This window comes from Protopterus annectens, chromosome 8.part0 (genome assembly GCF_019279795.1).
Source record: "Protopterus annectens isolate FY-2018-M chromosome 8.part0, PAN1.0, whole genome shotgun sequence".
In the NCBI taxonomy this organism is placed as follows: Eukaryota; Metazoa; Chordata; order Ceratodontiformes; family Protopteridae; genus Protopterus; species Protopterus annectens.
Genome location: NC_056741.1, coordinates 1,328,229,737 through 1,328,256,036, shown reverse-complemented (window position 1 = coordinate 1,328,256,036; position 26,300 = coordinate 1,328,229,737). Strand labels below are relative to the sequence as shown.

Genomic DNA, 26,300 nt, shown 5'->3' with positions numbered 1-26,300 from the left:
GATGAGATAAAAAATTGTCATGTATAACCAATCTACAGGAAAGTCCCCTGGAATAAATTGTATTATTGTGGAAGCTTGGAAGCTTAGGAGGAAAAAAATGAAAGATCTGGAAGGTTTTGTTTAACAATATCTTAACAGAAGAAGTATCACCATCCTGGAAGAAAGCAATGGTGGCTGTAATACCTAAAGAGGGTAAAGATCCATCAGATCCAGCTTCATACAGGACAATTTCAATACTAAACTATGATTATAAAGTGTTCATGTCTATAATGGCTAAAAGAATAGCAAATGTTATGCCAAAACTGACAGATATGGATCAATGTGGTTTTGTGGAGGGGTGGCAAACATTTGACAACATTAACAGAATACTGATGATCTAGAAGGAAGCAGAATGTAAGAAAATACCATTTTTGTTGGTGGGTCTTCATGCAGAGAAAGCATTTGGCAAAGGAAGCTGAGATTTTATGAGTAGGGCAATGGAAGCATTTCCTGAAAAATATATAATGCTGATTAGGAGGATATAGGAAGCATCAGAGGCAAAAATTAAAGTGGGTGGGTTCCTCTCTGATCATTTCTGCTTGAGCAAAGGAACCAGGCAAGGGTGTCCTCTTTCTCCTTTATTATTTGCATTATATTTAGAACCATTGGCACAGAAAATAAGTGACTCAAATTCAAGGATATAATTGGTATGGTAGTCAAGAAAAACTGTCTTTATTTGCAGACGATATTATTTTATACATGACAAAACCAGAAAAAGACATTACAGTGTTGTGGAACATTTTCAGACAGTTTTGGATCTTTTCAGGATAGAAAATTAATGAAGCTAAAACAAAGGCAACAGCGGTAAATTATGTACCCACACATGAACTGGTTCAGCAATATCCATATTTATGGAGACATGATAAAATGAAGTATTTAGGAGTTGTTGTTGTTGTATCTTTCGGCTTTTCCCGGTTAGGGGTCGCCACAGCAGAACTCCGGTCCGCTAATCATTGGCAGTAGATTTTTACATACCGAGTTGCCGGCCCTGATGCACAACCTTCAATGAAGGTACGCCCATTCACACATGTCTCCACACAAAAGACGCTTTAGCTGAGTATCGAACAGGACGTCTTACTGTGAAGCGACAATGCTACTGCAGCACCACCACCGAAGTACTTAGGAGTATGGATTAAAATGATTCTAGTGTGGCAGCTAAGGATAAGTGGGAAGAGACTAAACAAAAGATAATACAAAAACTAAGAAAAAATGGAAGCTTTGTTATATGGATATGGATAGTAAGATACAAGCAATTAAAATGTTTTTAGTCCCTTTAGTCTTATACACAGATCAGGCATATTTTTATCAACCAGAGGAGAAGTTGTGTACAGCAATTAAGAAAGAGCTGATGGACTTTATTTGGGAGGGGTGACGGCAAGAGTTAAGTGGGATAAACTAATTTTTCCAGTAGAACAGGGCAGATTGGCATTACCCAATTTGAAGGGGTATTTCAGATCTATACAGTTAAGGCTCCTACACAATGCACAAGCAGAAAACTATAATTCAACGTGGAAAGGGATGATGAAAGCGGGGAAAGCTTAAGAAACAAGGAGAGGCTGGGATTTTGGATGCAGGCCTTTTAGGAGAATAACAATAATCATATATCCATAAAGTAGCAGAAAGTATTCTAAGAACTAAGCCAACATGGGAATAGAGAAAGGAGATTCTGCCAATAGGGATGGCTGCAATTAGAGATTCAGACAACAGGCAAAAGGGAGCTGGAATTTATTGGAGAAAACTGGCAAAGGAACCAAGGTTCTGGGAGCAAATAACTAGAGAAGGAAATATGACAGAATGGGAAGATGCCAAGAATTTATTTGAACTACAGGCTAGAGACTGCCTTCCCTATCAAGGATTAATATCAGAATATAGGCAAAGAGAAAGTCATAGGGGGAGTCCTAAACAAAAGACCAGCACTTGTACAGTTTTTAATAGAATCTAGAACAGAAGCTGCCATTACAAAAGGAATAATTAATACATCATATAAAATATTACATGATAACTACAAGAATCAATCAAAGGAGGTTAGAAAGGATTGGGAAGAGAGACTGAATAAGCAATTCACACAGAAACAACGGGAGGATATATGTATGTCTCCCAAATATGCAACAAAATCTAGAAGATTTAAGATTTTTGCCTGGAAATATTTACACAGATAGTTTTATATCCCAAGTAGACACCAGAGAATTTTTCCTCAGGCAGGCAGACAACAGTTGGAGGTGTGAAGGGAAAGAAAGAGGTAATTGGGAACATGTTTTGAGAAAGTGCGGTGAGTTGGCAGACTTTAAGGATTCCTTGCGGGATGCACTTTCAGAGAGGATGGGTGGGCAGATTGGTCTGACGAGGGAGATTATTTTTCTAAGCTATGATACAGAATCGGAATTACCTAGACATGGGTAAGGCCTTGCTCTGTCTAATAATGGTGCCTGCAAAAAAGCAATTATTAGAAAATGGAAATCAAAATCTAAACCAAATGTACTGGAAGTAGTGAATATAGTAACAGACATAAACCTACAAGAACCTAGATCTTAAAAAAAAGGTAGGAGCAAACTACATAGGAACAAAATGGGAACTGTTGAACAATACATACAGGGGAGGAATGATGTTTAAAAGGTGGCAGGACTTAAATGAGCTATGTAATGTTTGTGTGAGAAAGATTGGGTAGATTATAAGGGATGCAAAATGCTTGCAACTAGGAGTGTATTAGTCTGGCATTTTTTCATTTATATAAATGTATGATTTCCTATGTAGTAAGTGTTGGTTTAATAAAAATGTTTCTTGTTTAAAAAAAAGGCAAGAGTTGAATAATGTATGCAATGTTGCTTAGGTTATATCATGTATAGCAATATATGTGAAATGTAATGTTTGCTATGTTAATATAGTTTGATTAGTTTTATATGAGTGCAAACATGCCTATGTCACAAGTGATAATTCAGTAAAGGTGTCTGAAAAAAAAAGGTTATGGTCAGTACAGCAATTGTCGGTTCTAGCAAGGCCTTCTTGAAGGACATGAATGTCCATGGAAGATTCAATAATAGCTCCAATTTTACAGTCATCTGCAAACTTGTATAATATCACCTCCCAGTTATGCAAGTGATTCTGAGGGTGATACACCACGTTAATGATCCACAGTCAGCCTAGCATAGCCACTGTGCTTTATTGGGATATGAATGAATCATGCCATATTTTTCATGTGCCACATTGTGTTATAGTTGCTTAATCTCAGAAGGACAGAATTGCGTCCTTAATACCTTTCTAGAGTTTGAAGGGTGAAAAACACGGCCTTTAACTCAAGTAGATTTATGTGCAACCTCCCTCCTGGGAAATCTGCTTACTTTGCATTAGTAGGGCTCAACGTGAGTCCTCATTACCACTCAATTCTTGCCTAGGAGAGGATGAGCTCATTGTGGATTCCTTGGCAGGAATTGATGGGCCATAGGGCTCCTGCCTGGTACAGAGGTTCCCAGCTCCTGTTACCATAGAATAAATGAGATTATTGGGTGCAAACAGAACAGCCATCAGGCTTGGTCTTGGGAGGGATTAAAAAAAACCTTCTGTTCCCCCACCCAAGATATTAAAGGCATGACTTACTGGACATTTGCTGTAAGTAGTAATGACCACCACTGCAGAGCGTTCAACTCTGGCACTATGAGAATAATCTTCTGTGTGGGAACTACAGAGGACTTTTCCTAAACCAGGAAGGACACACAAAAGAGTGACTACAAAGGAAAAACTGAACAAGTTTACCAGAAACCACTCATTTGTGTAGGGGAACACTAGAAGTTCATTCTCCTTCAAGACTTCTGATACCATGGCCAGAATCTTGGTCACAACTCTGGATATGGATTATAGACCAAAGGCAGCACCCTGTATTAAAATGGTTCTTTCCTAATGCATATCAAATAGTAAGACCACTTACAGGATATACTACATAAGGGTAAATTGCCCCTCTCCGATATCAAACAAATGTGGTGTAATGCACAACATCCAAGTACCTTGCAGAAAAAGTGGCATGGCACTTTGCAGAATCACCATCCAAAATGTGCAAGCAACTGAGGGGCCTGCTGAAATCAATAAAGGCCAACATTGCCTGGAAACCTTCCCCCTTCCCTATGCCCATCAGAATGAGGAAGAGGTGGAAAGAAAATTCTGCTCCCCATTCCAAAGAAGGAACACGGCCTGTGAAAACTTTATTAAAGTTTGGGACCACTCAAGGATTACAAGAAGAATATTTGATCAACTATGGAAGCTCCAGAGGGTGGAGAATTTACAAGTTTTAAGGCATGGTCAGCTAAAATTGCATCCAGAACCCACAAATCCTTTTCATGGTTTTATAAAGATACAGCTTCCCATGTACAGTTCTAAGGGATTGCCAGCACTGCTCCTAAGTCCCTGTGAAGTCTGTTTCCTGAAAACATGGAGAAGGCAGGATTGCATGATGCTTCATCAAGAGAGGGCCTCTTCTAGGTGTTGGTCTGGCCAAATGGAAGAAGACATGATAGTTGGGGGGGTGAACTGAGATTATCCATGGAGGCCAGAACTGACTTCCTCTTCTGCAGGTCTTCAATGATGACGTATGGAACTTGCCCAAAGAGGGAAATCCAACAGAAAGGGTAGCCTGCATTAGTTTGTCCTTGAAGTATGACAGCCTGAGCAACACCATGCACTGCAGACACATTCCAGATGCTGCTGCCCTAGCTAAAGCTTTAGCACAAATTTACAATGGGTACCCTGGATGTCTTCTGAGAGTGGGATTCATTTTGATTCACTGAAGGTTCATTGGTATGTACTAGACTAATGACCACTAGGGCCATTATAAGCCTAGCAGTGCAACCCAAATGTGAACCAAAAATTGGATTTATAAATGGGGCATGGGTGCCAGACCCGGGGTGAATTTCAAACTACCCATCCTTTGGTCCAAGTTCAGGTTAAATAGTTACAGGAAGGAACTCCACTTCATATAGATGGGAAGCCTGTTGCAGAGAATGTCTCTCCAACATGTCCTATTCCTATTTGTGTTACAAGCAAAATGCAGGTACTTTAATCTAGTAATTCTGATGTTGTTTGTTTGTGGATGTGGAAAAGGTTCATCCTGAATTATATATATATATGTATATATATATATATATATATATATATATATATATATATATATATATATATATATTATCTCCAAGGTTGCACAGATTCAAAGAAAGTATATTTACAGTCATGATCTGTGTATTTGAGAGTCTTGCAGCAGAATATATAAACAAGCATTCACCTGTGAGATGAGCCGTGAGCACCCACATGGCAAATAAATAAAAGTTGACCATATAAATTCCATAGCAGCACAACAGAGGAAAAACTACAAAGTTGTTTCATGCTGAAAGTATACTCAGTAATTTTACATTCACAAAAATAATATACACACTAATAGAACCTTTGTAGAGCTGCCAGGGTCCCTGAACCAAAAGAGTCTTATCCAAAGAATTCTGAATTCCTGATCCTACAATTTAGTTGTTCTACCAGGTACCCCATGGCCTAGTATATAGTAGTAGACTGGAAACAGGAAAGTTGAAACAGACAATTCAATGCCATTATGTACAGAGTGACAGAAGACAAAACCATCTTGCTCACAGTGTACAAGCACTTGGACTCCTTATCTGGTGATGACATGGAAAGATGGTATGGTCTTCTAGTGCCTATGGCAGATGAAAGACACCATACAACAATCTGCAAAAATGGCATCCTTAAAAGAAGTATCCACAGGGGGGATGATTCAGGGTTCCTTTTATTTCTTACTCAAATAATGAATTGTCTTTTGGGGAGAAGGGAAAAAAATGAAGGCCCACTCTAGATAAATCTGAGTACTTCACCAAAGAAGGGGTCATCTGAATGAGAGCAAAAGAACAAGAACCTTGGTTTCATACACAGAAGGAGAGGGAAATGTATTCCAAAATCTCTCTGGACAATGGCAGAGTTGTTACTGGGTGCCCAAAATAAGGGCAGGTATGCAGCAGAAGTGACAGTGGTATGCAAGAGGCCTGAAAAGGGCCTTACAGTACTGGCAGACTGCATTCATTAAAGGTACATTATCATATGGCCATGCTCTACCAAGCCATACAGTACTCAGCTGTCCAAAAGCTATGGGATGACCACTGTCTCACTGACACTGGGAGATGTATGCGAGGTCTCCTAAATTTGTATGGTAACGTGGGGGCTTGGGAAGCAAGTGGAGATGAAGGAAGGCAACACCCAAGACCAAACCACAACTTCTACACTCTCACTAGGGGATCTAAGGGCCTGATCTATATGAAAAGTTAGACCATCCTCCAAAAGGTGGTATGCAGTGCTTGAAGCCTGGAGTTATCACCTCAGTGAAGCCACTAGAGGAAAAGCTGTTCCCTCCTCTTTGTGCTCATCATCTAATCTCTAGCTCAGGGAAATGCTGTAGCTGTTGGAGACATAAGCCTGCCAAGTTTAAGGACATGAAGGAGACCTTATTCAGTGGCTGGTCTCATACCCTTGCCTTCTGTCTTCATCCATCTTATAGGTAAAATCAGAACAGGGACAGTCCTGTTGATCTGTGACCTGCAACCTCTAACACTGCCACCCTGCAAGCTCAGAAAGAGATGCTGAGCTCCTTACAACTCATACACCAAGGAAAAAATATTCTAAAGTTGTAACTTTCTCGCACTGTGACAAGGAAGTACTGACAGTGCTGGTACAGATGCTGGGGTGGCAGTGATCTGACAATCACTGTAGCATTATGAAAATTTACATTTTACCTGCATGGCGTATGGTAACTTTTGTTACAACAAAGGGCACTAGTCACATACTGCATGAGTGACAAGATAATAAATTTGTACAACAAAGACAGAAGAGCAAATTCTCTACATAAAACAGCCACGTTTTAATTAGTAAATAAAAATAAAGAAATATACAAACGTTTTACATCCAGTGACTGCTTTCATTTTCGTAAAAGCAAGCAAACAAAAAAAAAATACAAGTCCATTACACTAATGATATCGCTATTTTTACTCTCCTTTTCAGAATGTTTTTGAAGAGACATTAAGCATTTCTCTCTAAGGAAGTAGCATTTATTTGTCTCAAAACAGAACCACTGTTAAATTTCAGAAATTATTACAAGGCAGTTAAAAAATGTGGCAATTTTTAGGTGAGATTTTCCTACTCCAAGGACATGTTTTCAAACTAAATGGGTTCTACTCACTGATGCTTCTTTCACTGACTGGTGTTCTCCATAAGAAATCAATGGCAGTACAGTTTCTATTTGCACACCAGCACTGACTCCCTTTTGTTTTATCTTCCGTTTTCTCCACATCAGTTCGATCATGGAGTTTATACATTTAAATAAGGGGAGTGAAGCTGCCCATGTGGGGGAGGGGCAGAAGAGTTTGCCCCTGTAAAAAAAATACATATGTGAATTTCATAGAGTTGAAGCTTTAGCCAGTTTGTTTTTGCTAGCTGAAGCTTTGTAGAGATAAGATTTGAAGAAACAAAGAAAAAACAGACAGAAAAGTCAACACTATTTCATAAGACCACCACAAGCTGAATTCCTTGATTTTCAGTACATTTTCTGTTAAATGAGTGACACAAGTGATCACAAGCCAACTACATAATGGAGAAAACTCTTACATGATACTAACGAACCAGAAGTACTAAGACAGCAGGAGGAATTGGAAAGGGCGCCGAACAATTCTGGAATTATACATATTTCATTCAACCTGTGTAAATACTTTCACATGCATGACACCAGTTTTGTTCCTTGCCCAGAAGATGGAAACACTTGTAAAATTCAGTCAGATCACAAGACAAAAAAGCGGGCAATCCAGTGTTATGATTTACTGTTACAGTGAGTCTCTCCAAAGAAAATCAACAGAGGCTGAGGAGATCATGGTCAGTTATGAGGCAGAATGTGGACTATGAAAGAACTGAAAAATGACCACAATACCGACAGGTGGTAAAATAAACCCAAACTGCAAAAACACACTGACCAACAGCAACAGCAAAATGGAGACCGACCACGGAATTAGCATACTAATAACTTTAATCACTGTTTCGTCTGAACACAGGCTTCTTCAGAATAACAAACATGAACAAACACATTGATTTAAATACTGCCAAACACCAGTCAAAATAAAAAATCCATTAAAATCCATCTAATTAATCCATTAACACAAATTAACATTTAGGTCATAAAATACCCCTTTACAATAATAGTATATCCACTCACTTAATTATTTATAAATAATCTTCTACCTCTTAAAAAACACTTGATATTGATCTAGTCCTGGGTATTAATCAACTCCCAAACTAATTTGCCAGGTCTCCCTTTGTTTTAAAAAATCCCCACCTCTAAGATCTAACATAATTGTTCTAATATAGTGAAATGAAACCTTTTATATCTTTCACAAACTTTTATATCTTTCACAAACTATAGAATGCCTAAAAAGAGCACTTTTTTCATCTTTCTTTTTAATATTATATAAATGCTCCTTGATCCTATCACTTAAAGTTCTGGTAGTCATGCCTACGTGGTAGGCACAGCAACCTGAACACACACTCAGATACACTACTCTTTTTGTCTTACAATTAAATCTACCTGGCACGTGTAGTGTGTAAGGAACAGAATCTAGATTAACAGAAGATCCTTCTAATATATAACGGCATACATTACAATCACCACATCATCACAAAATCCCTTTAGCATTATTAGTAATTATATTGTCAAAAATGTTTGTATTGTCCTTAAATAATGAAGTTTTAGTATTAACCCTATTAGTATATACAAACACAGATACTCTCCCTACTGCTTTAATGAATTATTACCTTCCAAAAATGTTCCAATTGTTCAATACAACTGAATGAATATTGTAACTATCTACTGTCATATTTAAATTACACACCAATCTTTTGAAATTATTCTGGTTTAATTATATGTTAGTAATACAAAGTACATTCAAAACAGGGGGTACCTGGCATCTCTTTTGGACATAACTTCCCTCTCTATAATTAACAGGGATTCTCTTTTATAGCCCTTAGCCACAAATAAATCAGTAATAATGGACATTTCATGCTTCAACTTAACATCATTACCAGTCATTCTGCATGCCCTAATTTACTGACCTCTCGGTAAGTTCTTATTCATAAAAAAAGGATGATTGCTTGTATAATGTATATAATTATTCATATAAGTTTCCTTCCTATGAATACTACTTTCAAAGGTACTAATTAACTGATTCCATTCCAAACAAGCATCTAAAAATTTACTTTAATACCTATTTCCCCTATGGTAAATTTAAAAAAATCTGTACTACTGTCGCCTCACAGTAAAATGCAGTCCGGTTCGATTCTCAGCTAGAGTGTCTTCTGCATGGAGACATGCGTGAATGGGCGTACCTTCATTGAAGGTTGTGCGTCAGGGCTGGTAACACGGCACGTAAAAATCAGCTACCAATCATTAGCGGACCGGAGTTCCACTGTGGCGACCTCTAACCGGGAAAAGCCAAAAGACACAAACAAACAAACTACTATTTAAAGTATCTAACAACTTAAAACAGCTATCATTAGTGCCTTCAATTATTAAAAACAAGTAATAAACAAACCATTTATTATAAACTACACTGAAGGCACACAATAGATTTAAAAATGTATTCCCACCAGCCTAAAACTATATTAGCAAAAGCAGGTGCCGTTGGTGACCCCATAGCAACCTCTTTCTTCTGTTTATAAAACATTTTATTAAAATAAAATAATTATTCTCTAACAACACTTGTAACATATTACAATAAAGGTTTATAGCTTGGTTGGGAAACTCTGTAAACTGATTTAAATAATGTCGAACATATTCAATTCCAATGTCATGGGGTATGTATGTAAAAAGGGAGCCTACATCTATGGTACAAATACAATTCTTTGAAGGATCAAAATTGTATGAAGAATTAAAAACTCTTATTTTTTTTCTAAAAAACCCCAGGAATCCTTCATGTATGAATCCAAGTTATGTATCAAAGGATTCAAGATAGCATCAATTACCAAAGAAATGTCCTCAGTTATATAATGAGGTGCTGATATAATTGGCCTGTGAAAGAACTGTGAGGAAAGGCAGCAAGGGAGAGATTAAGGACATTTAAACACTTCAGACTTAAGGACATCATTTTAAGAGATTCATAAAGAACTCACAGGTCACTGGATATTTTAATTATACCTAGTAAGGCATACCAGGTAGCAGGGTATAAGTAAACAGATAGGCTAGTTAGAATTATCTGACCATGCATGGCACAGTCAACAAAGCTTAACAGAACAGCTGATGTTTGGGAATGTATTGTCAATGGACATTACGGCTGAAAATATACATAAATATTCAGTGAAAGTCACTTTAACAGAAGTAGGGTGACACACACTCTTGTGCAGCTTTGACAGTAACAAACATTACATAGCAAACATTTTATCAAGTAATATCCCATTTATTTACTTAATGATAAAAAATTAAGCCCTGAGGAGAAGGCAAAAGGCCAGTTTAGTAGAATGGGCAACAGAACATAATTTTGCAAATGGCAGGTTTACAGCATGATGCTGGGGGCCTTCTCTGTGGAGTCTGCATGTCCTCCCTGTGTTTGCGTGGGTTTCCTGCAGGTGCTTTGGTTTCCTTCCACTTTCCAAAGACATGCTGTAGGTGGATTGGACATTGTAAATTGGCCATAGCTGTGTGTGTGCAAGTGTGCAGTATGGAAGACTAATCTCGGCAGGGCTGGCCACCTGGTGGTGTGAACCTTGGCTGTAGATGATTGTCACTGTTAAGGTGACACCCTGACTCCATGTACAAAAATGGGAAAAAGGGGTTCTGGATGGATGGATATGAGAATCAAACAAGGATGTGAGCTGTAATACCACACTGAGGTACTCGAAGTTCACTTTGAACAGGTTTGCCCTGATGACAGAATGACTTTACAGAAGGGAATGTCAAACATTCTTACGTTTTACAGAAGACATGACTAGTGTTCAGTAGTATTTGTGAAGAACGTACTACAGATGAAGGACATACTACAAATTCCATCATGTGTACAATCAGAAACACAAACCCATGTACTCTGAAAGCAGGTGAAGGAATTTAAAAGTTGCTGAAGGACTGTGTGACCACTGAAAAGGAGGAAAGCTATATGAACGCAATGCCCCTGAACTTAACTTGAAAGAGGGAGAATGATACTCATGTGAAAGAGCTTTCATAAAGTTTTCTGTTGTTATACTATGTGCAACAGCATATATCACAGTCACTGCAGTGTGTTGGTTAATATTTGTAATACGAGTAGGTAATTTTCACAACTTTTCCTCCAAAATTTTTAAGAAATATATTTGGCGAGGTCCACCTACCCGCACTGCTCTCCTCAACCAACCACCACCACTACGTCTTCAGATTTCCTGGCCTCCTTGTGCAACATCTACTGCCTTTTTTCAAATGGTACCTCTTAATTGTGTACCACAGTCCTAACATGCCTACTCCCATTTGTCCTTATAGCTTGTCATTCTGGCAAGGAAGACCTTTACTTCCTTAAGACTTCCCCTGCTAAACCAGCAATCAAGCCACAGTGAAGTGAGAACGTCACAATGCTTGCTCCTGTCAAATGCATCGACACATCCTGAAACTGAGGCTTGCAGTCATGGAGTTCTGTATCAATAATCACACCAATTCTAAAGTGAGAGATGAAACAGAGCCCCCCCCTCCAAACTCTCCCTGATAAGACACTTGACCACAAGCCATTTCTCCTGTCCAACTAGCACTACCAGTGCTATGGCTTTGCTCCTGAACCCAGCTGCTGGTATTGCCAGATGCCCTGCCTGTGCCACAAGCTATCTATAGAAGTCTAAACCTCAAAATACACTCACTCAAGGCACTCCTTAAAATGGAGAACATTGACATCTGTGCAGTGACAGAGACCTGGTTCAAAGCTCCGGAGAGCACCCCTGCATTACCAGGCTACAATTCATACCACACCTTTCGGCCACCTAACCCAGAACAAAGCACTAAAGGTGGAGGCGTGTCCATATTCATTAAAGATATCCACACCTCCAGGCTAGTTGCACAGCATAATGCATCCGAGATTATCCAAGTGCAACTAACTCTGGGCAAGACCGCAATCCAAATTGTAGCTTACTACAGACCCCCCACCATGTCCCAGGATTCCCACTCCTCATTTCTTGATACACTGGAAAGTATTAGGGTACAACCCAACACCCTAATAATGGGCGATTTCAACTACCCCACCATTAACTGGGAAAACTACTCATGTACCAACTCTTTTGCTCAAGGTTTTCTAGAATTCATAAATTCCAATGCCTTGGATCAACTTATTCACATCCCCACCAGGGGCAGCAATATCCTAGACCTGGTCATTATCAACATGGGAAACCAGTGTTTCACACCAGAGGTCAATTCCTCGTTCGTCAGATCCGACCACAAGCTAATCAGCCTAGACATCCACATCCCACCCCTACCCCCAATTAGGGAAACCATCCTAAAAAACTTCTCCAAAGCCAACTTCACACTTCTTAAGACAGAAGTGGCAAACTTCATGACACCCATGCAGACGGACAATAGAGGTATGACTGCTGAATCCTACACAGATGCACTTTATAAGCACTTACACGAGTGCATGGATCATGCTATCCCTAACAGAACCAAGATGTTATCTTCCAAAAAAGGAAGCCAATCTGGTGGTCCTCTGCCATAAAGAAACTCTACAACAGAAGAAAGAAACTGTTGCAAAAAAAGAGTAAAATCCCATGACTGGAGGAACTCCCTGGTCAACCTCAGTAAGAAGCTGAGATCCCTCATAAAATCATCTAAAGCTAGTTACGAAAGCAAAATTGCCACTGACTCTAAAGACAACCACAAAGCATTCTATAGCTATGTCAAGAATCTCAATGGGAACACTCAGATCTGCTCTGAGTTACAGCACAATGGCACTAAATATACAGAACCAACTGATATTGCCAACATCCAAGCAGATAGGTTTAGTGCTAACTTTACCCCCCTCTCACCCCCTAGAGGGCCCATCTCTATACCGGAAGAATGAAAAGTTCCTATAATCACGGCTGCACAGGTAAAAAACACACTCTTCAAAGCCAAGAACACAGCATCCATGGGACCTGGCAATATCCCAGGCTGTGTTCTACATGAACTACAGAATGAACTGCCACCCTACTTAAGTACCATGTTCAGTCATAGCCTCACCTCAGGCTTTGTACCCACTGAATGGCGCACCGAGATGGTTATCCCACTCCACAAAGGGGGAGCCACAACGGACCCCAGGAACTACCGTCCCATTAGCCTGACAAGCCTGATCTGAAAGGCCATGGAACGTATCATCGTGGAACTCATAAACAAAGACATTGGTAATCTCCAAACTCTGGACCCTACCCAGTTTGGATTTGTAAAAGGCAGACCATGTCTCCTAAACCTGATTGACTTCTTTGAAGCAGTCACCAAACCCATAGATGAGGGTAAAATGGTTCACACATCTTATCTAGATCTCGCCAAGGCTTTCAACACCATCCCCCACTCTGGAATTCTAGATAAGCTCACTAAACTAGGTATAAATCCCTATGTCACAAGATGGGTTGCCAACTGGCTCACTGACAGAACCCACACTGTGAAAGTAGCAGATTCCAAATCCGACTTCAGACCAGTGACAAGTGGAGTACCACAGGGTTCAGTCCTGGGTCCTCTCCTGTTTGGTATCTACTTCTCTGAAGTGCAGGCTAACACAGAAGGTCTTTGGCTAACAAAGTTTGCAGATGACTGCAAACTAGGAGCCATAATCAAACCTCCTAACGATGTGGACAAACTACAAAAGGGCCTCACTGAGACAGATACCTGCTGTCAAAGCCACGGCCTGAAGCTCAATGCCAAAAAGTGTATTGTCATCCCCTTTGGTAAAAAATTCTGTACCCATGAACTACCACATAGCTGGTAGTCTACTTAATGCAGAAAATGTGATAAGAGACCTTGAGACACAGGTGGACAGTAGTCTCTCCTTTGATAATCACATCGCCACAGTGGTCAGGAAATCCTTCTACATGGCTCATCTCATCACAAAAGGATTGTCATCCAAAAAAAAAGAGGTCATTGTTCCCCTCTACTCATTATTCATTAGACCCATTATAGAGTACAACGCCCCTTTTGGTATGTACCTCACAAGACATCTACAACAACTGGAAAGACCACAGAAATACCTCACAAAGAGGATTACTGGCCTCAAACAGATGCCCTATGCAGACCGTCTCAAAAAACTACAGCTTTACTCCATCGCATATCGCCTACTCAGGGGCGATCTCTGCCTAACATACAAAGGCATGTCAAACCCAGAGCTGTTGGACATGCTCCACTTAAAGAAATCCCAATCCCTCCGAGCTACACACTCTAGGGACCTAAACCTTGTCACCACAATAAACAGAACATGCTGGAGGGATAGATTCCTGTCCCAGAGACTTCCCATACTCTGGAACAGACTACCTATCTATGTCAAACAGAGCTCCTCATTAGCACTCTTCAAGACAAATCTTGATGATTGGATGGGAAATTCACCCCAGGGATCACTTCTATGGCTCTGCTCGACAGGGGCACAGGAAAATAATTTTCTTGGGTGGCAAAAGCCAGGGTACATTTTTTGGCTAGGCTTATATAGGTCCTAGGGCCAACAGCCTAGTACCTACCTATGAACCTATGAACAAAGTTTGTTCCAACCTGTCGGTGGTTACCAGCTCTAACTTCTGTGTACTTCTCTCAATAGCTAGCATCATCTAAGCATTGAAAGAAAATCTGCATCAATGCTAGTGGGACACACATTTTCAGAAATCTATTTCTAAGTCATCATGAACATCTGTTGGCTTTATCCAAAGCAAGCTAGGTTTTCAAAACTCTAAATTCAGTCTGTAGACATAATTTGAATGCACTTAAAAAGCAGGGGCAGTAAATACAATTTTCTTTATTACATGAAATACTGCAAGTCATTCATCTATGCCACTGGGATTACCAAGTTTGCAGTCTGTCTTAGGCCTTGACTGGATGGTGGTTACTGTAGTTACAATGGTACCGTCCGGCATGATTGTTCGATCTGTTTCCACTTTCTTAGTTGGGGTGATGACTGCTCTTCCTGGTACAGCAGGGTGTGAGCTGTTACCTTCTAAAGACTCTGGATACACTAGCTGTAAATATAGTCAAAGAAATAATCAGAATTCCACCAGCAGCAAAAGTCCAAGCATGCTAAGTAAAAGAACCAGTTAAAGTTAGCAAGCCTTAAAAATATGACATGCATCACTAGTGCCACCTAATGAGCACTATTTTGTATTGCAACATAACTGACCTGAAGGAAATTAATCCCATCTAGTAATAACTGCCGAGACATGATTATTTATCAAAAGTGCTGATCACTGGACCAGTTAACAGACAAGACTAGCAAGACAGATAAGCAATCAAATGTGTTTTCAAATTCATGTAGTAAATATCAAACATGAACTGATTTTATAAAATAAATCAAACTGGAAATAAATAAATAAAATAAATGAACTCCACAAATAAGGTAATACAAAAATCACCAAGTAATTTACTTTCCACAAAAGGAGAGGTACCACAAAACACATTTGCAAACTGTGTAAACAAAATAGGCTGCCTGTCTAAATACATAAATACTGGGTCAACTTTTCCCTCTGAAAACAGGTCTGTGTGTATGCGTGTGTGTATGTTGAACCTTGCATAGTTTTTGGTTCTTTTCATTTTGCACTTAAAACCCCATATCTGTTGAACAGGTACATTTTACGGCTTTCTAATACTATTTACATTTCTATTTACTGACATTTGTTTATGGGGAAAGTCAGATTGAATAACTATCCATTTTCAGAGGACACACAGGGAGAAAAGCTCCACAAATAAAAGAACAAAATATACTTACGTAGGTGAAAAACTGACACTGTGTTATAACATACTGTAAATATACAGATTAATACAAATATTAATACACATATATCATTAAAATGAGATAAATACAGTATCATGTAGCACTGAAAAGAGTAGACATGTTAAAGGTATGGAGTTTATTACTCACTCATAATGCAAATGCCAGAGGAAAAATTCAAACAGTGGATGAGGAGAAGGAGAAAAGAGGGAAGAGTGAGAAAAAGCATTTCTTGGGGGTAATAAGTGGGGAAGATATGAGAGGGAAGAGAAATAATGAGCAAGAGCAAAATTAAGAGTAAGAGAAATAGGAGAAAGAATAGCAAAAATAAACACAATGTAAAGGAGAGACAGAGAGGATGTATACAGAAATTACAGGAGAATGAGCTAACATTTTAGCCAGGAGAGTAGCAAGTGCAAAGCCAGGAGTCACAGAACAATTACTTTAGTTACAACTTAAATAAATGAATGTTATGTATCGTACTGATTGGTGCAAGGATCATATTCCAGACTTTTGCTACACAGTTTGAGTATAGACTTTGACCACAGGCTTTGTAAGGCTTGTAGATGTCAAGCAGATTTTTGTCAGATCGAATGTGACGCTTTGGGAGGTAGTGATGGAGAATTGTACTTGTAGCTGGCAGAAAGTAGGATTACAGCATAACTACAGTGAGGGGGAATGAGCAATACCTGCCTGAGTAATGTCTAGTTCTAGATTACTCATGTCTGTACTACATAACTACAGATAGTGAATGAGAATGAGGGGGTCTTTCTTAGCTACTGAGTAATGTCCAGTACTAAATTACTCATATGTTCACTACCTATCAAGTCCTGTGCATTATGACATCATAATTAGTGATGTAAATGGGAAACAATGCTTCATGCTAACCTGTTTAGAGCTGACCTGTACTGCAGTGTCATCACACATATTTATTAATGAACTACGGTTTCAAAATTACATACAAAGTCTAGTGACAGAACATTACCAGAAATCTACTCCCAGGACAGTCAAACACTCAAGCCTACATATTAAACATGTTTAGCATTAAACATTTACCATAGATATTAGAAAATTCTACACGTAAAAACTCTGTGAAAGACACTCTTACAGCAAGGGATACCAAGAGGCAGGTAAAACCAGTACCCAGTATAAATAAAAACTTAAGAACATACCAAGACTGGAAAATCAAATACAAGTTTTTGTGCAACACAATGCATTTAATCATTCCTGCAATCAGCTGGCAATCTATAGCTAACAGTTTATCTCCCACAGCCATGACAAACGGTGCAAGCAACTACTTTGTTCAGCAAAGCATCCTCTCTGAAATACAATCTTCATTCATTCAAAACATTTTCAACAGTACTATTAGTCTGATCAATGCAGGGTATGCAATCCTGTAAGACGGAAGCCACAGAAACAGCTGTGTTAAAACTACTTAGGAGTTTATTGACAATTTCTACAATTTTAATGGCTGAAAAAAAGGAAAAAGCAAGATTTGAATTTCAAGGCAAACAGCTGTCTCACAAATATCTACTTACTGGAGGCGAAATACATTGTCCTGCAAATGGTCATCATTGTAGTGTACAAAGCCCATGATCCCACATAAGTTTCAGACATACTTCAGTCTACCAGTTCAACAGATGTTACTTCCAAAACAGTTTACTCTGTCTGCTATAAAAATGTATGTAGACAGCTCACAGCTAATTAGATGTTTGTTTTCTTCCTCTTCAGTTACCATATAGCTTTGTAAATACTTTTAACACTTACTTCAAAGGAAGACTCTTATGATTCATGTTTAACCCAAACAATATTCAACAATGTTAATTATGACTTTATATAATAAAGTTTGATTTGTGTGGTGCACAGGTTGTGGCCAATAGTGGTCCAAGGACCAGCTCAGCTACTTGGTTTGCAAGACGTCCTGGATGTGTAATGTGCATCAGCTATGCACTGAGGACTGCTCAGGACTGAACGCTCACGGGAAAAAAGCACGATGCAGTATTTATGCATTCAGAATAAACTGCAAGTCACCTTTCATGAAGTAACATTAAACCTATTTGCACACATCTTGAGTTGTAAGAAGATACATCAGATATTTTTTTATCATGACAGTTGATCAAGAGAGGGTCCTTCATGTTCCAAGAGTGAAACTGCCCTCTCCATAAATCACAATTCATCACTTTTGCCTTCTCAAAGGCATGAGCCGTTGATGATGGCACATGTCCAAAGAAGGCTCAGAGAAACACAACAATTTTTTATGAAAATCAAACAGACGAGCTTTCCACCACTTTCACATAAATGTTTTTTCAAGTGTATATTTCAAATTACAAATATACACATCTCTTTATATCAGACAATCACATGACTTGATCACACGTAAGAATGATCATTTCTTTAAACATTTTTGTTGCAATACTGATCATACCATTTAATCCAGGTATTTTATCAGCCCTAAATTTAGATAGCCATTTATATTTTTCTTCTTCGGTTTTTAACTCTACATCTCCTCCTCTAATGTTTTGTATAACTATTTGTAATACAGCAAATTCAAACATGTGTTAATGGTATATTTTACGAACACTTGACAAAATGAAAAAAAGGTTCTGAAAGAAAAAATAGTTTTTCATATAGAAGAGAACAGAAAGTACAGTTTTGTACCTACCATAAATGTAGATGTTCGAGTGCTAATACAGCTGCAGTCATAACAGATGGGTTTTCCTGCCGTCAGGCGGGTCCTCGGTCGGCCGAATTCCAAAGTCTAGGTCCGGCGTCGGTTGTCGTCGCTTCTTCCCTGACGTCAGTGCGACAGGGGTATAAAAGAAACAGGCAATGCCATTTTCTTCAGTCTTTCTTGCCCCAGATGTCAGGTGCCCCCAGAAGGAAGGCAATACATAAATTCATGTAATAATGAAATGCAATATAATCAAAAAACAGTAGTTGCAAGCAAATACACCATAAAAGAATACCCCAATCAGGTTGTATGAGGAGGTGTTAGCCATTAGGCCTGTCCCAAGAGGGGAAGGAGGGAGGGAAACCTGGACTGCAGCTGTATTAGCACTCGAACATCTACATTTATGGTAGGTACAAAACTGTACTATGTTCATCGTGCATACAGCTGCAGTCATAACAGATGGGTAGAATCCCAAAGCTAAAAAAGGGGTGGTAGGCACTAGGTGGAGCTCGGAGGAGCTAGAATGCCCTGCAAGACTGCAGTGGCAAAGCCTGCTCTAGATTTGGAGTATAATGGTAGGTGATAGTGCTTGGAGAAAGTATGTACTGAACTCCAAGTGGCAGCTTCCAAAATATCTTTGGTAGGAACCCCCCTGAGGAAAGCTGAAGAGGTAGCTGTGGCCCTTGTGGAGTGAGATCTGATTCCTGCAGGTACAGGCTTACCATGAAAAGAGTAACAAAAGTATATGCAGTGGGCTATCCATTTTGAGATTGTCTGCTTGGAAATAGGCTTCCCTTGAGCTCCTGTAGCATAGGACGCAAAGAGTTGCTCTGATTTTCTGAAAGGCTTTGTTCTGTCCAAATAATAACGTAGCTGCCTGTGAATGTCCAAGGAATGTAGTAGTCTCTCCCCTTTGTTTTGAGGATTAGGGTAAAAGGTAGGTAGGTGGATAGCCTGATTCAAGGCTACCCTGGATACTACCTTTGGCATAAAAGAAGGATTGGTCCATAAGGAAACTCTGTCCTGATGGAAAATGATGAAAGGCTGCACAGCCATGAGGGCTTGTAGTTCTGAAACCCTGCGAGCTGAGGTGATAGCCAGCAGGAAGGCTGTTTTCCAGGACAAATATTGCAGTTCTGTTGAAGCAGCTGGCTCAAAAGGAGGCAAGGTCAGTTTTTCTAGAATGAAATTGAGATCCCAAGCAGGTACTGGTTGTTTCCTTGGGGGTTTTATATTCTTAGCCCCTCTGAGGAATTGTCTTAAGAGGGGGTGAGAGAATAAAGGAGGATCCGTGTTGTATTCTGCAGAAATGGCTGAGGCATGTATCTTGATGGAGGAAAATGAAAGTCCACTGCTTAGCAACTCAGCTAGGTACTGTACTATTTGAGGTAAATTCAGTATTCCAGGATTCTGGCCCTTTTTCTCATTCCAGGCACAAAAACGCTTCCATTTTGCAGAGTAGGCTTTTCTAGTAGAAGGTCTTCTGGCCTCCAGGATGACGTCCTGCACCTCCTTGGAGAGTAGGATCTGTTGTGATTTTAAGGAATCTTCCATGCGGCTAGATTGAGTGTTTTTAGCTGACTGTGAAGAGTTTTGAAGTTGTGCTGAGTCAGTAGAAGAGGCATTAGAGGCAGGATCCATGGTGGGGAATGCGTCAGGCTCCTCAGGAGTGGGTACCAGTGTTGTCTTGGCCAGTCTGGAGCAATGAGAATCATCTTTGGTCTGTCTGCTCTGGTTTTTAATAGAACTTTGGGCAGCAGAGGAAGAGGTGGAAAGGCATAAACTGTCATTGTTGTCCAACTGAAAGAGAGTGCGTCCACTTTCCAGGCCTGTGGATGAAAGGTCCTTGAGCAGAATTTTGCCAATTGGTGATTTCTGTGGGAGGCAAAGAGATCTATGTCTGGCCTTCCCCATGCTTGAATTATCTTTGCAAAAACTTGAGGATGCAACTTCCATTTGTGTGGGTCTGTCATATGTCTGCTTAGGTTGTCTGCCAGTGTGTTTTCCTTTCCTGGCAAGTACTGTGCTTGAAGTTCTATTTGTAATTCCAGAGCCATGTTCCAAAGAGACATGGCTAGCCTGCATAGGGGGTATGAATGGGTTCCTCCCTGTTTGTTTATGTACCACATCACTGTGGTGTTGTCTGTCCTTATCAATAGCTGGCCTGGATGCAGTAGGTCTTTGAAAGCTATAATAGCATTTATTACTGCTAGCATTTCCTTTTGATTGATGTGTAGGTGCTTTTCTTTTTGGGACCATATGCCCTGAATGCACCGATCTGTCATGTGTGCCCCCCAGGCATAGTCCGAGGCGTCTGTTGTGATGACTTGATTTGCTTGAGGCTTGCAGAATGGGAGACCTGTGTTTCTTTGGCATGCTTGAGCCCACCACAGAAATTCCTTTTGAAGACATGGAATCAGTGGTATTATTGTTTCCAAACTGTGGCTGTGTTGAGACCATAGGTTTTTTAGGTACCATTGAAGTTTCCTCATATGCAGCTTTGCACATGGGATTAGTAGGATGCAAGATGCCATGAATCCTAGAGCCTGCAGGATTTTCCTTGCAGTCAGCCTGGTGAAAGTTGCCAGTTTTCTGAAGTATTGAGATAGTTGCCCTTGTTTCTCTGGCATGAGGTAGGCCATCTGGGTGTTGGTATCCAAGCTGGCACCCAGGAAAATTATTGTTTGTGCGGGTATTAGCCTTGATTTCTTTTGGTTGACTGTGTACCCCAGAGAATTCAACAACATTATTACAAACGCCAGATGTTTCAGAAGTATGTGCTTGCTGTCCGCTTGGATCAGGCAGTCATCCAAATATGGGTAAATTTGTATCCCTTGAAGTCTGCAGTAGGCAATTACTGATGCCAGGCATTTCATGAACACTCTGGGCGCAGTAGATAAGCCAAAGGGCAATGCAGAGAATTGATAATGTGTTGAACCTGCAAGAAATCTGGGGTATCTTCTGCAATCTTGTCTGATTGGGACATGCAGGTATGCCTCCTTGAGGTCCAATGTTACCAGCCAAGACTCCTTGCCCGGCATGGGAAGAAGCTGCTGCAATGTGAGCATCTTGAATTTTGGCACGAGTAAAAATGTGTTTAGGATGGATAGGTCCAAAATAGGTCTCCAATCTTTGCCCTTCCTTGGTACTAGGAATAGTCTGGAATAAAAACCTTGACCCTGTTCTTGTGCAGATACCTCTTGAATAGCTTTCATGTCCATGAGATTGGAAATTTGTTTTTGAGCCTCTGTCCTTTGATTGTGTGGCAGGTTTGGCATGCCTCTCATTTTTGGAAGGGTGTGAAAGTGGAATCTGTAGCCTCTGTCTCTAATGTCCAGGATCCATTTGTCTTTGGTGACAATATGCCAATTTTCCGAAAATAATGCCAGTTTTCCACCTAAAGGTGCTGCCATTTGAGCCTTGCTTGGCATGCAAAGGGGAAAGTCATTGGTTCTGCTTTCTGAATGGCTGTGAACTAACCTCACCACCTCTTTGAGTAGGTTCTTACCATTGTCTGCCTCTAAACGATCCTTGAGATTGCCCTCTACCCCTTGGGTGCCTGTATCTACCTCTTTGGGGTCTGTCCGTGGCTGGAAAGGACCAATTTTTTGAAGGCCAATTTCTACTGAAACGTGGAGGTTGTACCTGTAGGAAATCTTTCACTGTTTGCATTGATTTTGCCTTTTTCTCCATTTTCTTTAATACCTCCTCAGCTTTAACACCAAACAATACATATTTTTGCAGAGGAGCATCTAGTAATTTAGCTTTGACATGATCTGGTAAGGTTTGCTCTTTGAGCCAAGCATGTCTACGTATGACTGATCCTGTAATAGCAGCTCTACATGAGGCCTCTAAAGCATCAAAACCACATTGCAAGGTATGTTTTCCCACTTGTTCTGTACTATGTAACAAATCCTGCAACTCCTTCAAGTCTGGTTGTTCAGGCTGTGACATTTTGCTTTTCAACTGTGATAACAGAAACTGTTGGTACTTTAACATATGGAACTGACAGTTTAAAGCCCGCATGGTTAAGGTGGCCGAGGTGTATACCTTTTTCCCCCACCTTTCTAAAGCTCTGGAATCTCTCTCAGAAGGTAAGGGATTTTTAGCAGTGGAGGCCTTAATACCCTTGGGACCCTGTGAAATAGTTTCTGGGTCAGCCGCATGGCTTTTGTATAGGAATTGGTGTGAATCAGGAACCCGGTAATACCTGTCAGGCTTGACTGGAGGTAAGGAATCTGGGTTAAGGCAGGCCTCCGAATACACATGATCTAGTATGTCTAAGACAGGAGGTATAGCCAGAGGCCTGTGCTGAGGGAGCAAGAGGAAATCCCTAAGCCTTTTCTTGGAGTCTGAGTACTCTTGGCCTTCCCAGTGGAAGTGTTCCCTTAAGGTTTTTAAGGTTTCCCCAAAAGAGTAATCCTCAGGGGGGGAGACAGAGGGAATGGACTCCTCTGCATCAGAATCTTCAAAAGGGGAGTAAGAATGTTCCTGGTCTTCAAAATGTTCTGAAATAATGGAGGCCTGGTCCGAGGAAGGGGATTCTTCCTCCACTCTGGGACTTTTGTCCGGGGGGGGGGGTTGAGAACCCCTGATAAGAGTAATTAAATCCTCAGCCATTTTTAGCATCTGCTTTTTAGGCATGGGGCCTTGAGAGGGGCCCTGTGGAGCTTGTCTTTTGGTATGCATGGCTGCTTTGGACTTAGTGAAAGCCTTGATGGAAAAAGAAGAGGAAGGCCTGAAGACACCTTGAGAAGTGGCAGGCCTGTCTAAACTCAGAGTTTCACCGCCAAGAGTGGCTTCGGTATCTGTAGTCGGGGCATGGGCCGAAGAGCCTGCGACCTCGGGCAGAGAAGACACCGCCAATGCAGTGTCATCGGTAGTCAGGGGCTGCGTAGGCGCCTCGCTGAGAACCGGACCACCTGTTGTCAGCTTTGGCGTGGTGTCAGTAGAAGTCGCGGACCTCGTATGTCGGTCCTAATCTTTGCGCCTTTTACTCAAAACCAGAGTCGGAGTATCCGACGACATTATGTAATTAAATTTTTTGCCAAAATAGTGTTGGGCGAACTCCGCCCGACACTTAATAGTGCATCTGTTGAATGTAGCACAAAAACGACAGGCCGAGAAGTCATGGTCTGGGCCTAAGCAAGGAATGCAGAGGGAATGAAAATCCTTATGCGGTATTTGCTTCCCACATGAATTACAATTATTAACTTTGTCTGACATTGGTCTGAGGCAAGAAAAGTTTCCCCAACGGGGTACTTAGCTTTCAAGAAAACTTCGGTTGAAAAATATTCGTAATCTCATGAGCTGGCCGACCGGCACTTGCGAACTGCTTCTGCTTCGGGCACCGCGCGGCAAGAAAGACTGAAGAAAATGGCGTTAGCTGGTTCTTTTATACCCCTGTCGCACTGACGTCAGGGAAGAAGCGACGACAACCGACGCCGGACCTAGACTTTGGAATTCGGCCGACCGAGGACCCGCCTGACAGCAGGAAAACCCATCTGTTATGACTGCAGCTGTATGCACGATGAACATCTTGAACACAAAGCTTTGCTATATAAGACAAGTCAATAAGAAAAACATTATATTTAGCCAGAGACAAGGAACATTTCCTTGCTTCAGATGTCAGCAATGTAAGAATATTTATAGGAAGACATAGTTTGTCCACCCTTTTATGAAAAAAACACTTTTTATTAAAAATTCATGCAGACTGCAAATCAAAAAATATTCTTCATATTGCATTATTTCATGTATGTGAGAAGCATTATACAGGTAATTCTAACAGAAGGCCAAAAGTCAGGATATGTGACAATATCTCTGAAACTAATAGAAGCATAACAGCTAATGCTCTACATAAACATACATATGAAAAAGGAATTAATTGTGCTTCTCTTAGCCTCCTTTGTGCTTCTATACCTGTCAGGTAACAGGCCTGGGATTTATCTGATGGAGCATTCTTTCTTTGGTTCTGGTAATGGCAGGTACTATGACAGTACACAGTGAGTGTATAAGCACATTTAACCCTGCTTCTGCAAGTTTACCCCCCAGCTCTAGTGAGTATGCTTTCCACAAAACAAAATATGACAATGAAGGTATGAACCTCTTCTGCTAACAAGTACTGTTCAACAACATACATGTCCAACTTGCATGGAATTCCCTTTGAGCACAAGAGGACAACAGAATAATATTCAGCACCCACTAAGGATGGTCCTTGATATTATACAAACCACAGATATTTTTCTGTATCCGATGATCTAAAAATGGACCACTCTTCAAGGGTCAATGACTGGGTTGAATTACAAGCTGTAAATCTACCAGGGTGGATGGGGTCAAATGACATCTCAACAATCACCATTTAGAGGTCTAAGTCCTGAAATATAGATGTAGGAATGCAAGCCTGACTCCTGGAATTGCAGTCAAGACAACAGTGTTTAGTGAAAGCATGAACTGATAGCTATGTGGTCATGCCACAAATGTATGCAGTGGAGATATATTTGAAGCCAGCACTGAATGCAGTCATGTCTGTAGTGGAGTGGCCTTTAATCACAGCATTTCCTAACAGGTGCATTGATGCAGATGGCAATTCACTTGGAAAAGAACTGACTGGCAACTTCAAGCATCTGCTTCTGCACAGTGAAGGAAAAAAATGTTTGTTTTTTTTTAAAGCTCATTCACCTTTTTAAGATAAAACACGAGCTACATGGCATACAGGAAGAAAGCCCTGACAGCGCCACATGTGACTCAAGTTAAATTAGGGGCCCAGTTACTAGTAGGAGCTGATCAGGGAGAGATGAGAGTGGATGGCTGTGGTCAGTTCACCAATACTGGGAAGGGAGTGGTGGTTCTGCCTTATCATATAGGTGACACCAAGTGGAAGGAAAAGCTGTTCACTTAGTGAAGTTCAAAGCTAGCCAAGATTGCACTGCCATAGTTCATTTGCACTATGCAGCAGAGGAAATTAGAGTGCAGTGGCATCCCTCCCCTTGGGAGGCAGTGACTGTGGGCTTAGAGGAGCTCCTAATGAGGGTGCTACTAAGGGGAGAGTGTAGATTGTTCCCCACAGCCAGCAAACTGGCCTGCTCCCCATCCAACTCTCACCAGGGAACAGGGGGCGCATAAGGCTTCCTAGGCAGGAATGACTGGGCCATAGGGCTCTTGCCTATCTCTAAAATACCCAGATCCCATTCCATTAGAAGAAATGGGCCAACTGGGTGAGGGCAGAAGAGCCATCAGGCAAGGTCCAGGGGGGAGAAATCAGGGGGCAAGCCTGTTAATCAGGAAGTTTAAATCCCATGGAAGTAATGGGGTTCTTCTAAGGTGGAGAGAGATGCAGAAGTCCTCCAAAAAAATTTCTTGACCAGCTAGTGTTGGGCTGCAACTTGTACTCCATAAGGTCATGGGGGATAGAAATAGCTGAAGCGTCTTCCCATACTATAAAGTAATGAAGGCCCAAGTGGTACAGATACCTGCCATGTATGCTGACAGCCTGGGATGGTACTCAGTAACCATGTTCTGAGATGGGATCAGGGAAGGCTTCTCACAGATTAAGTTCATCTGCAAACTACAATCAAAGGAGCACCCAATTCAGAGAATCTGCTAGGAAGTTTACCAGTACAGCTACCAACAACCAGCTG

At 40.7% G+C, this 26,300-nt stretch overlaps 1 protein-coding gene across 2 annotated transcripts in view; it reads right to left on the bottom strand.

Annotated features, from left to right (window-relative positions):
• Positions 1-26,300, bottom strand: part of C2CD2L (C2CD2 like) — a 1,057,749-nt gene that overhangs the window by 209,690 nt on the left and 821,759 nt on the right. For both annotated transcript variants that reach the window (XM_044080867.1, XM_044080868.1), the window contains exon 10: positions 15,075-15,246. In XM_044080867.1, the coding sequence (XP_043936802.1) occupies positions 15,075-15,246 (172 nt within the window). The remainder of the gene's footprint in view (positions 1-15,074; positions 15,247-26,300) is intronic.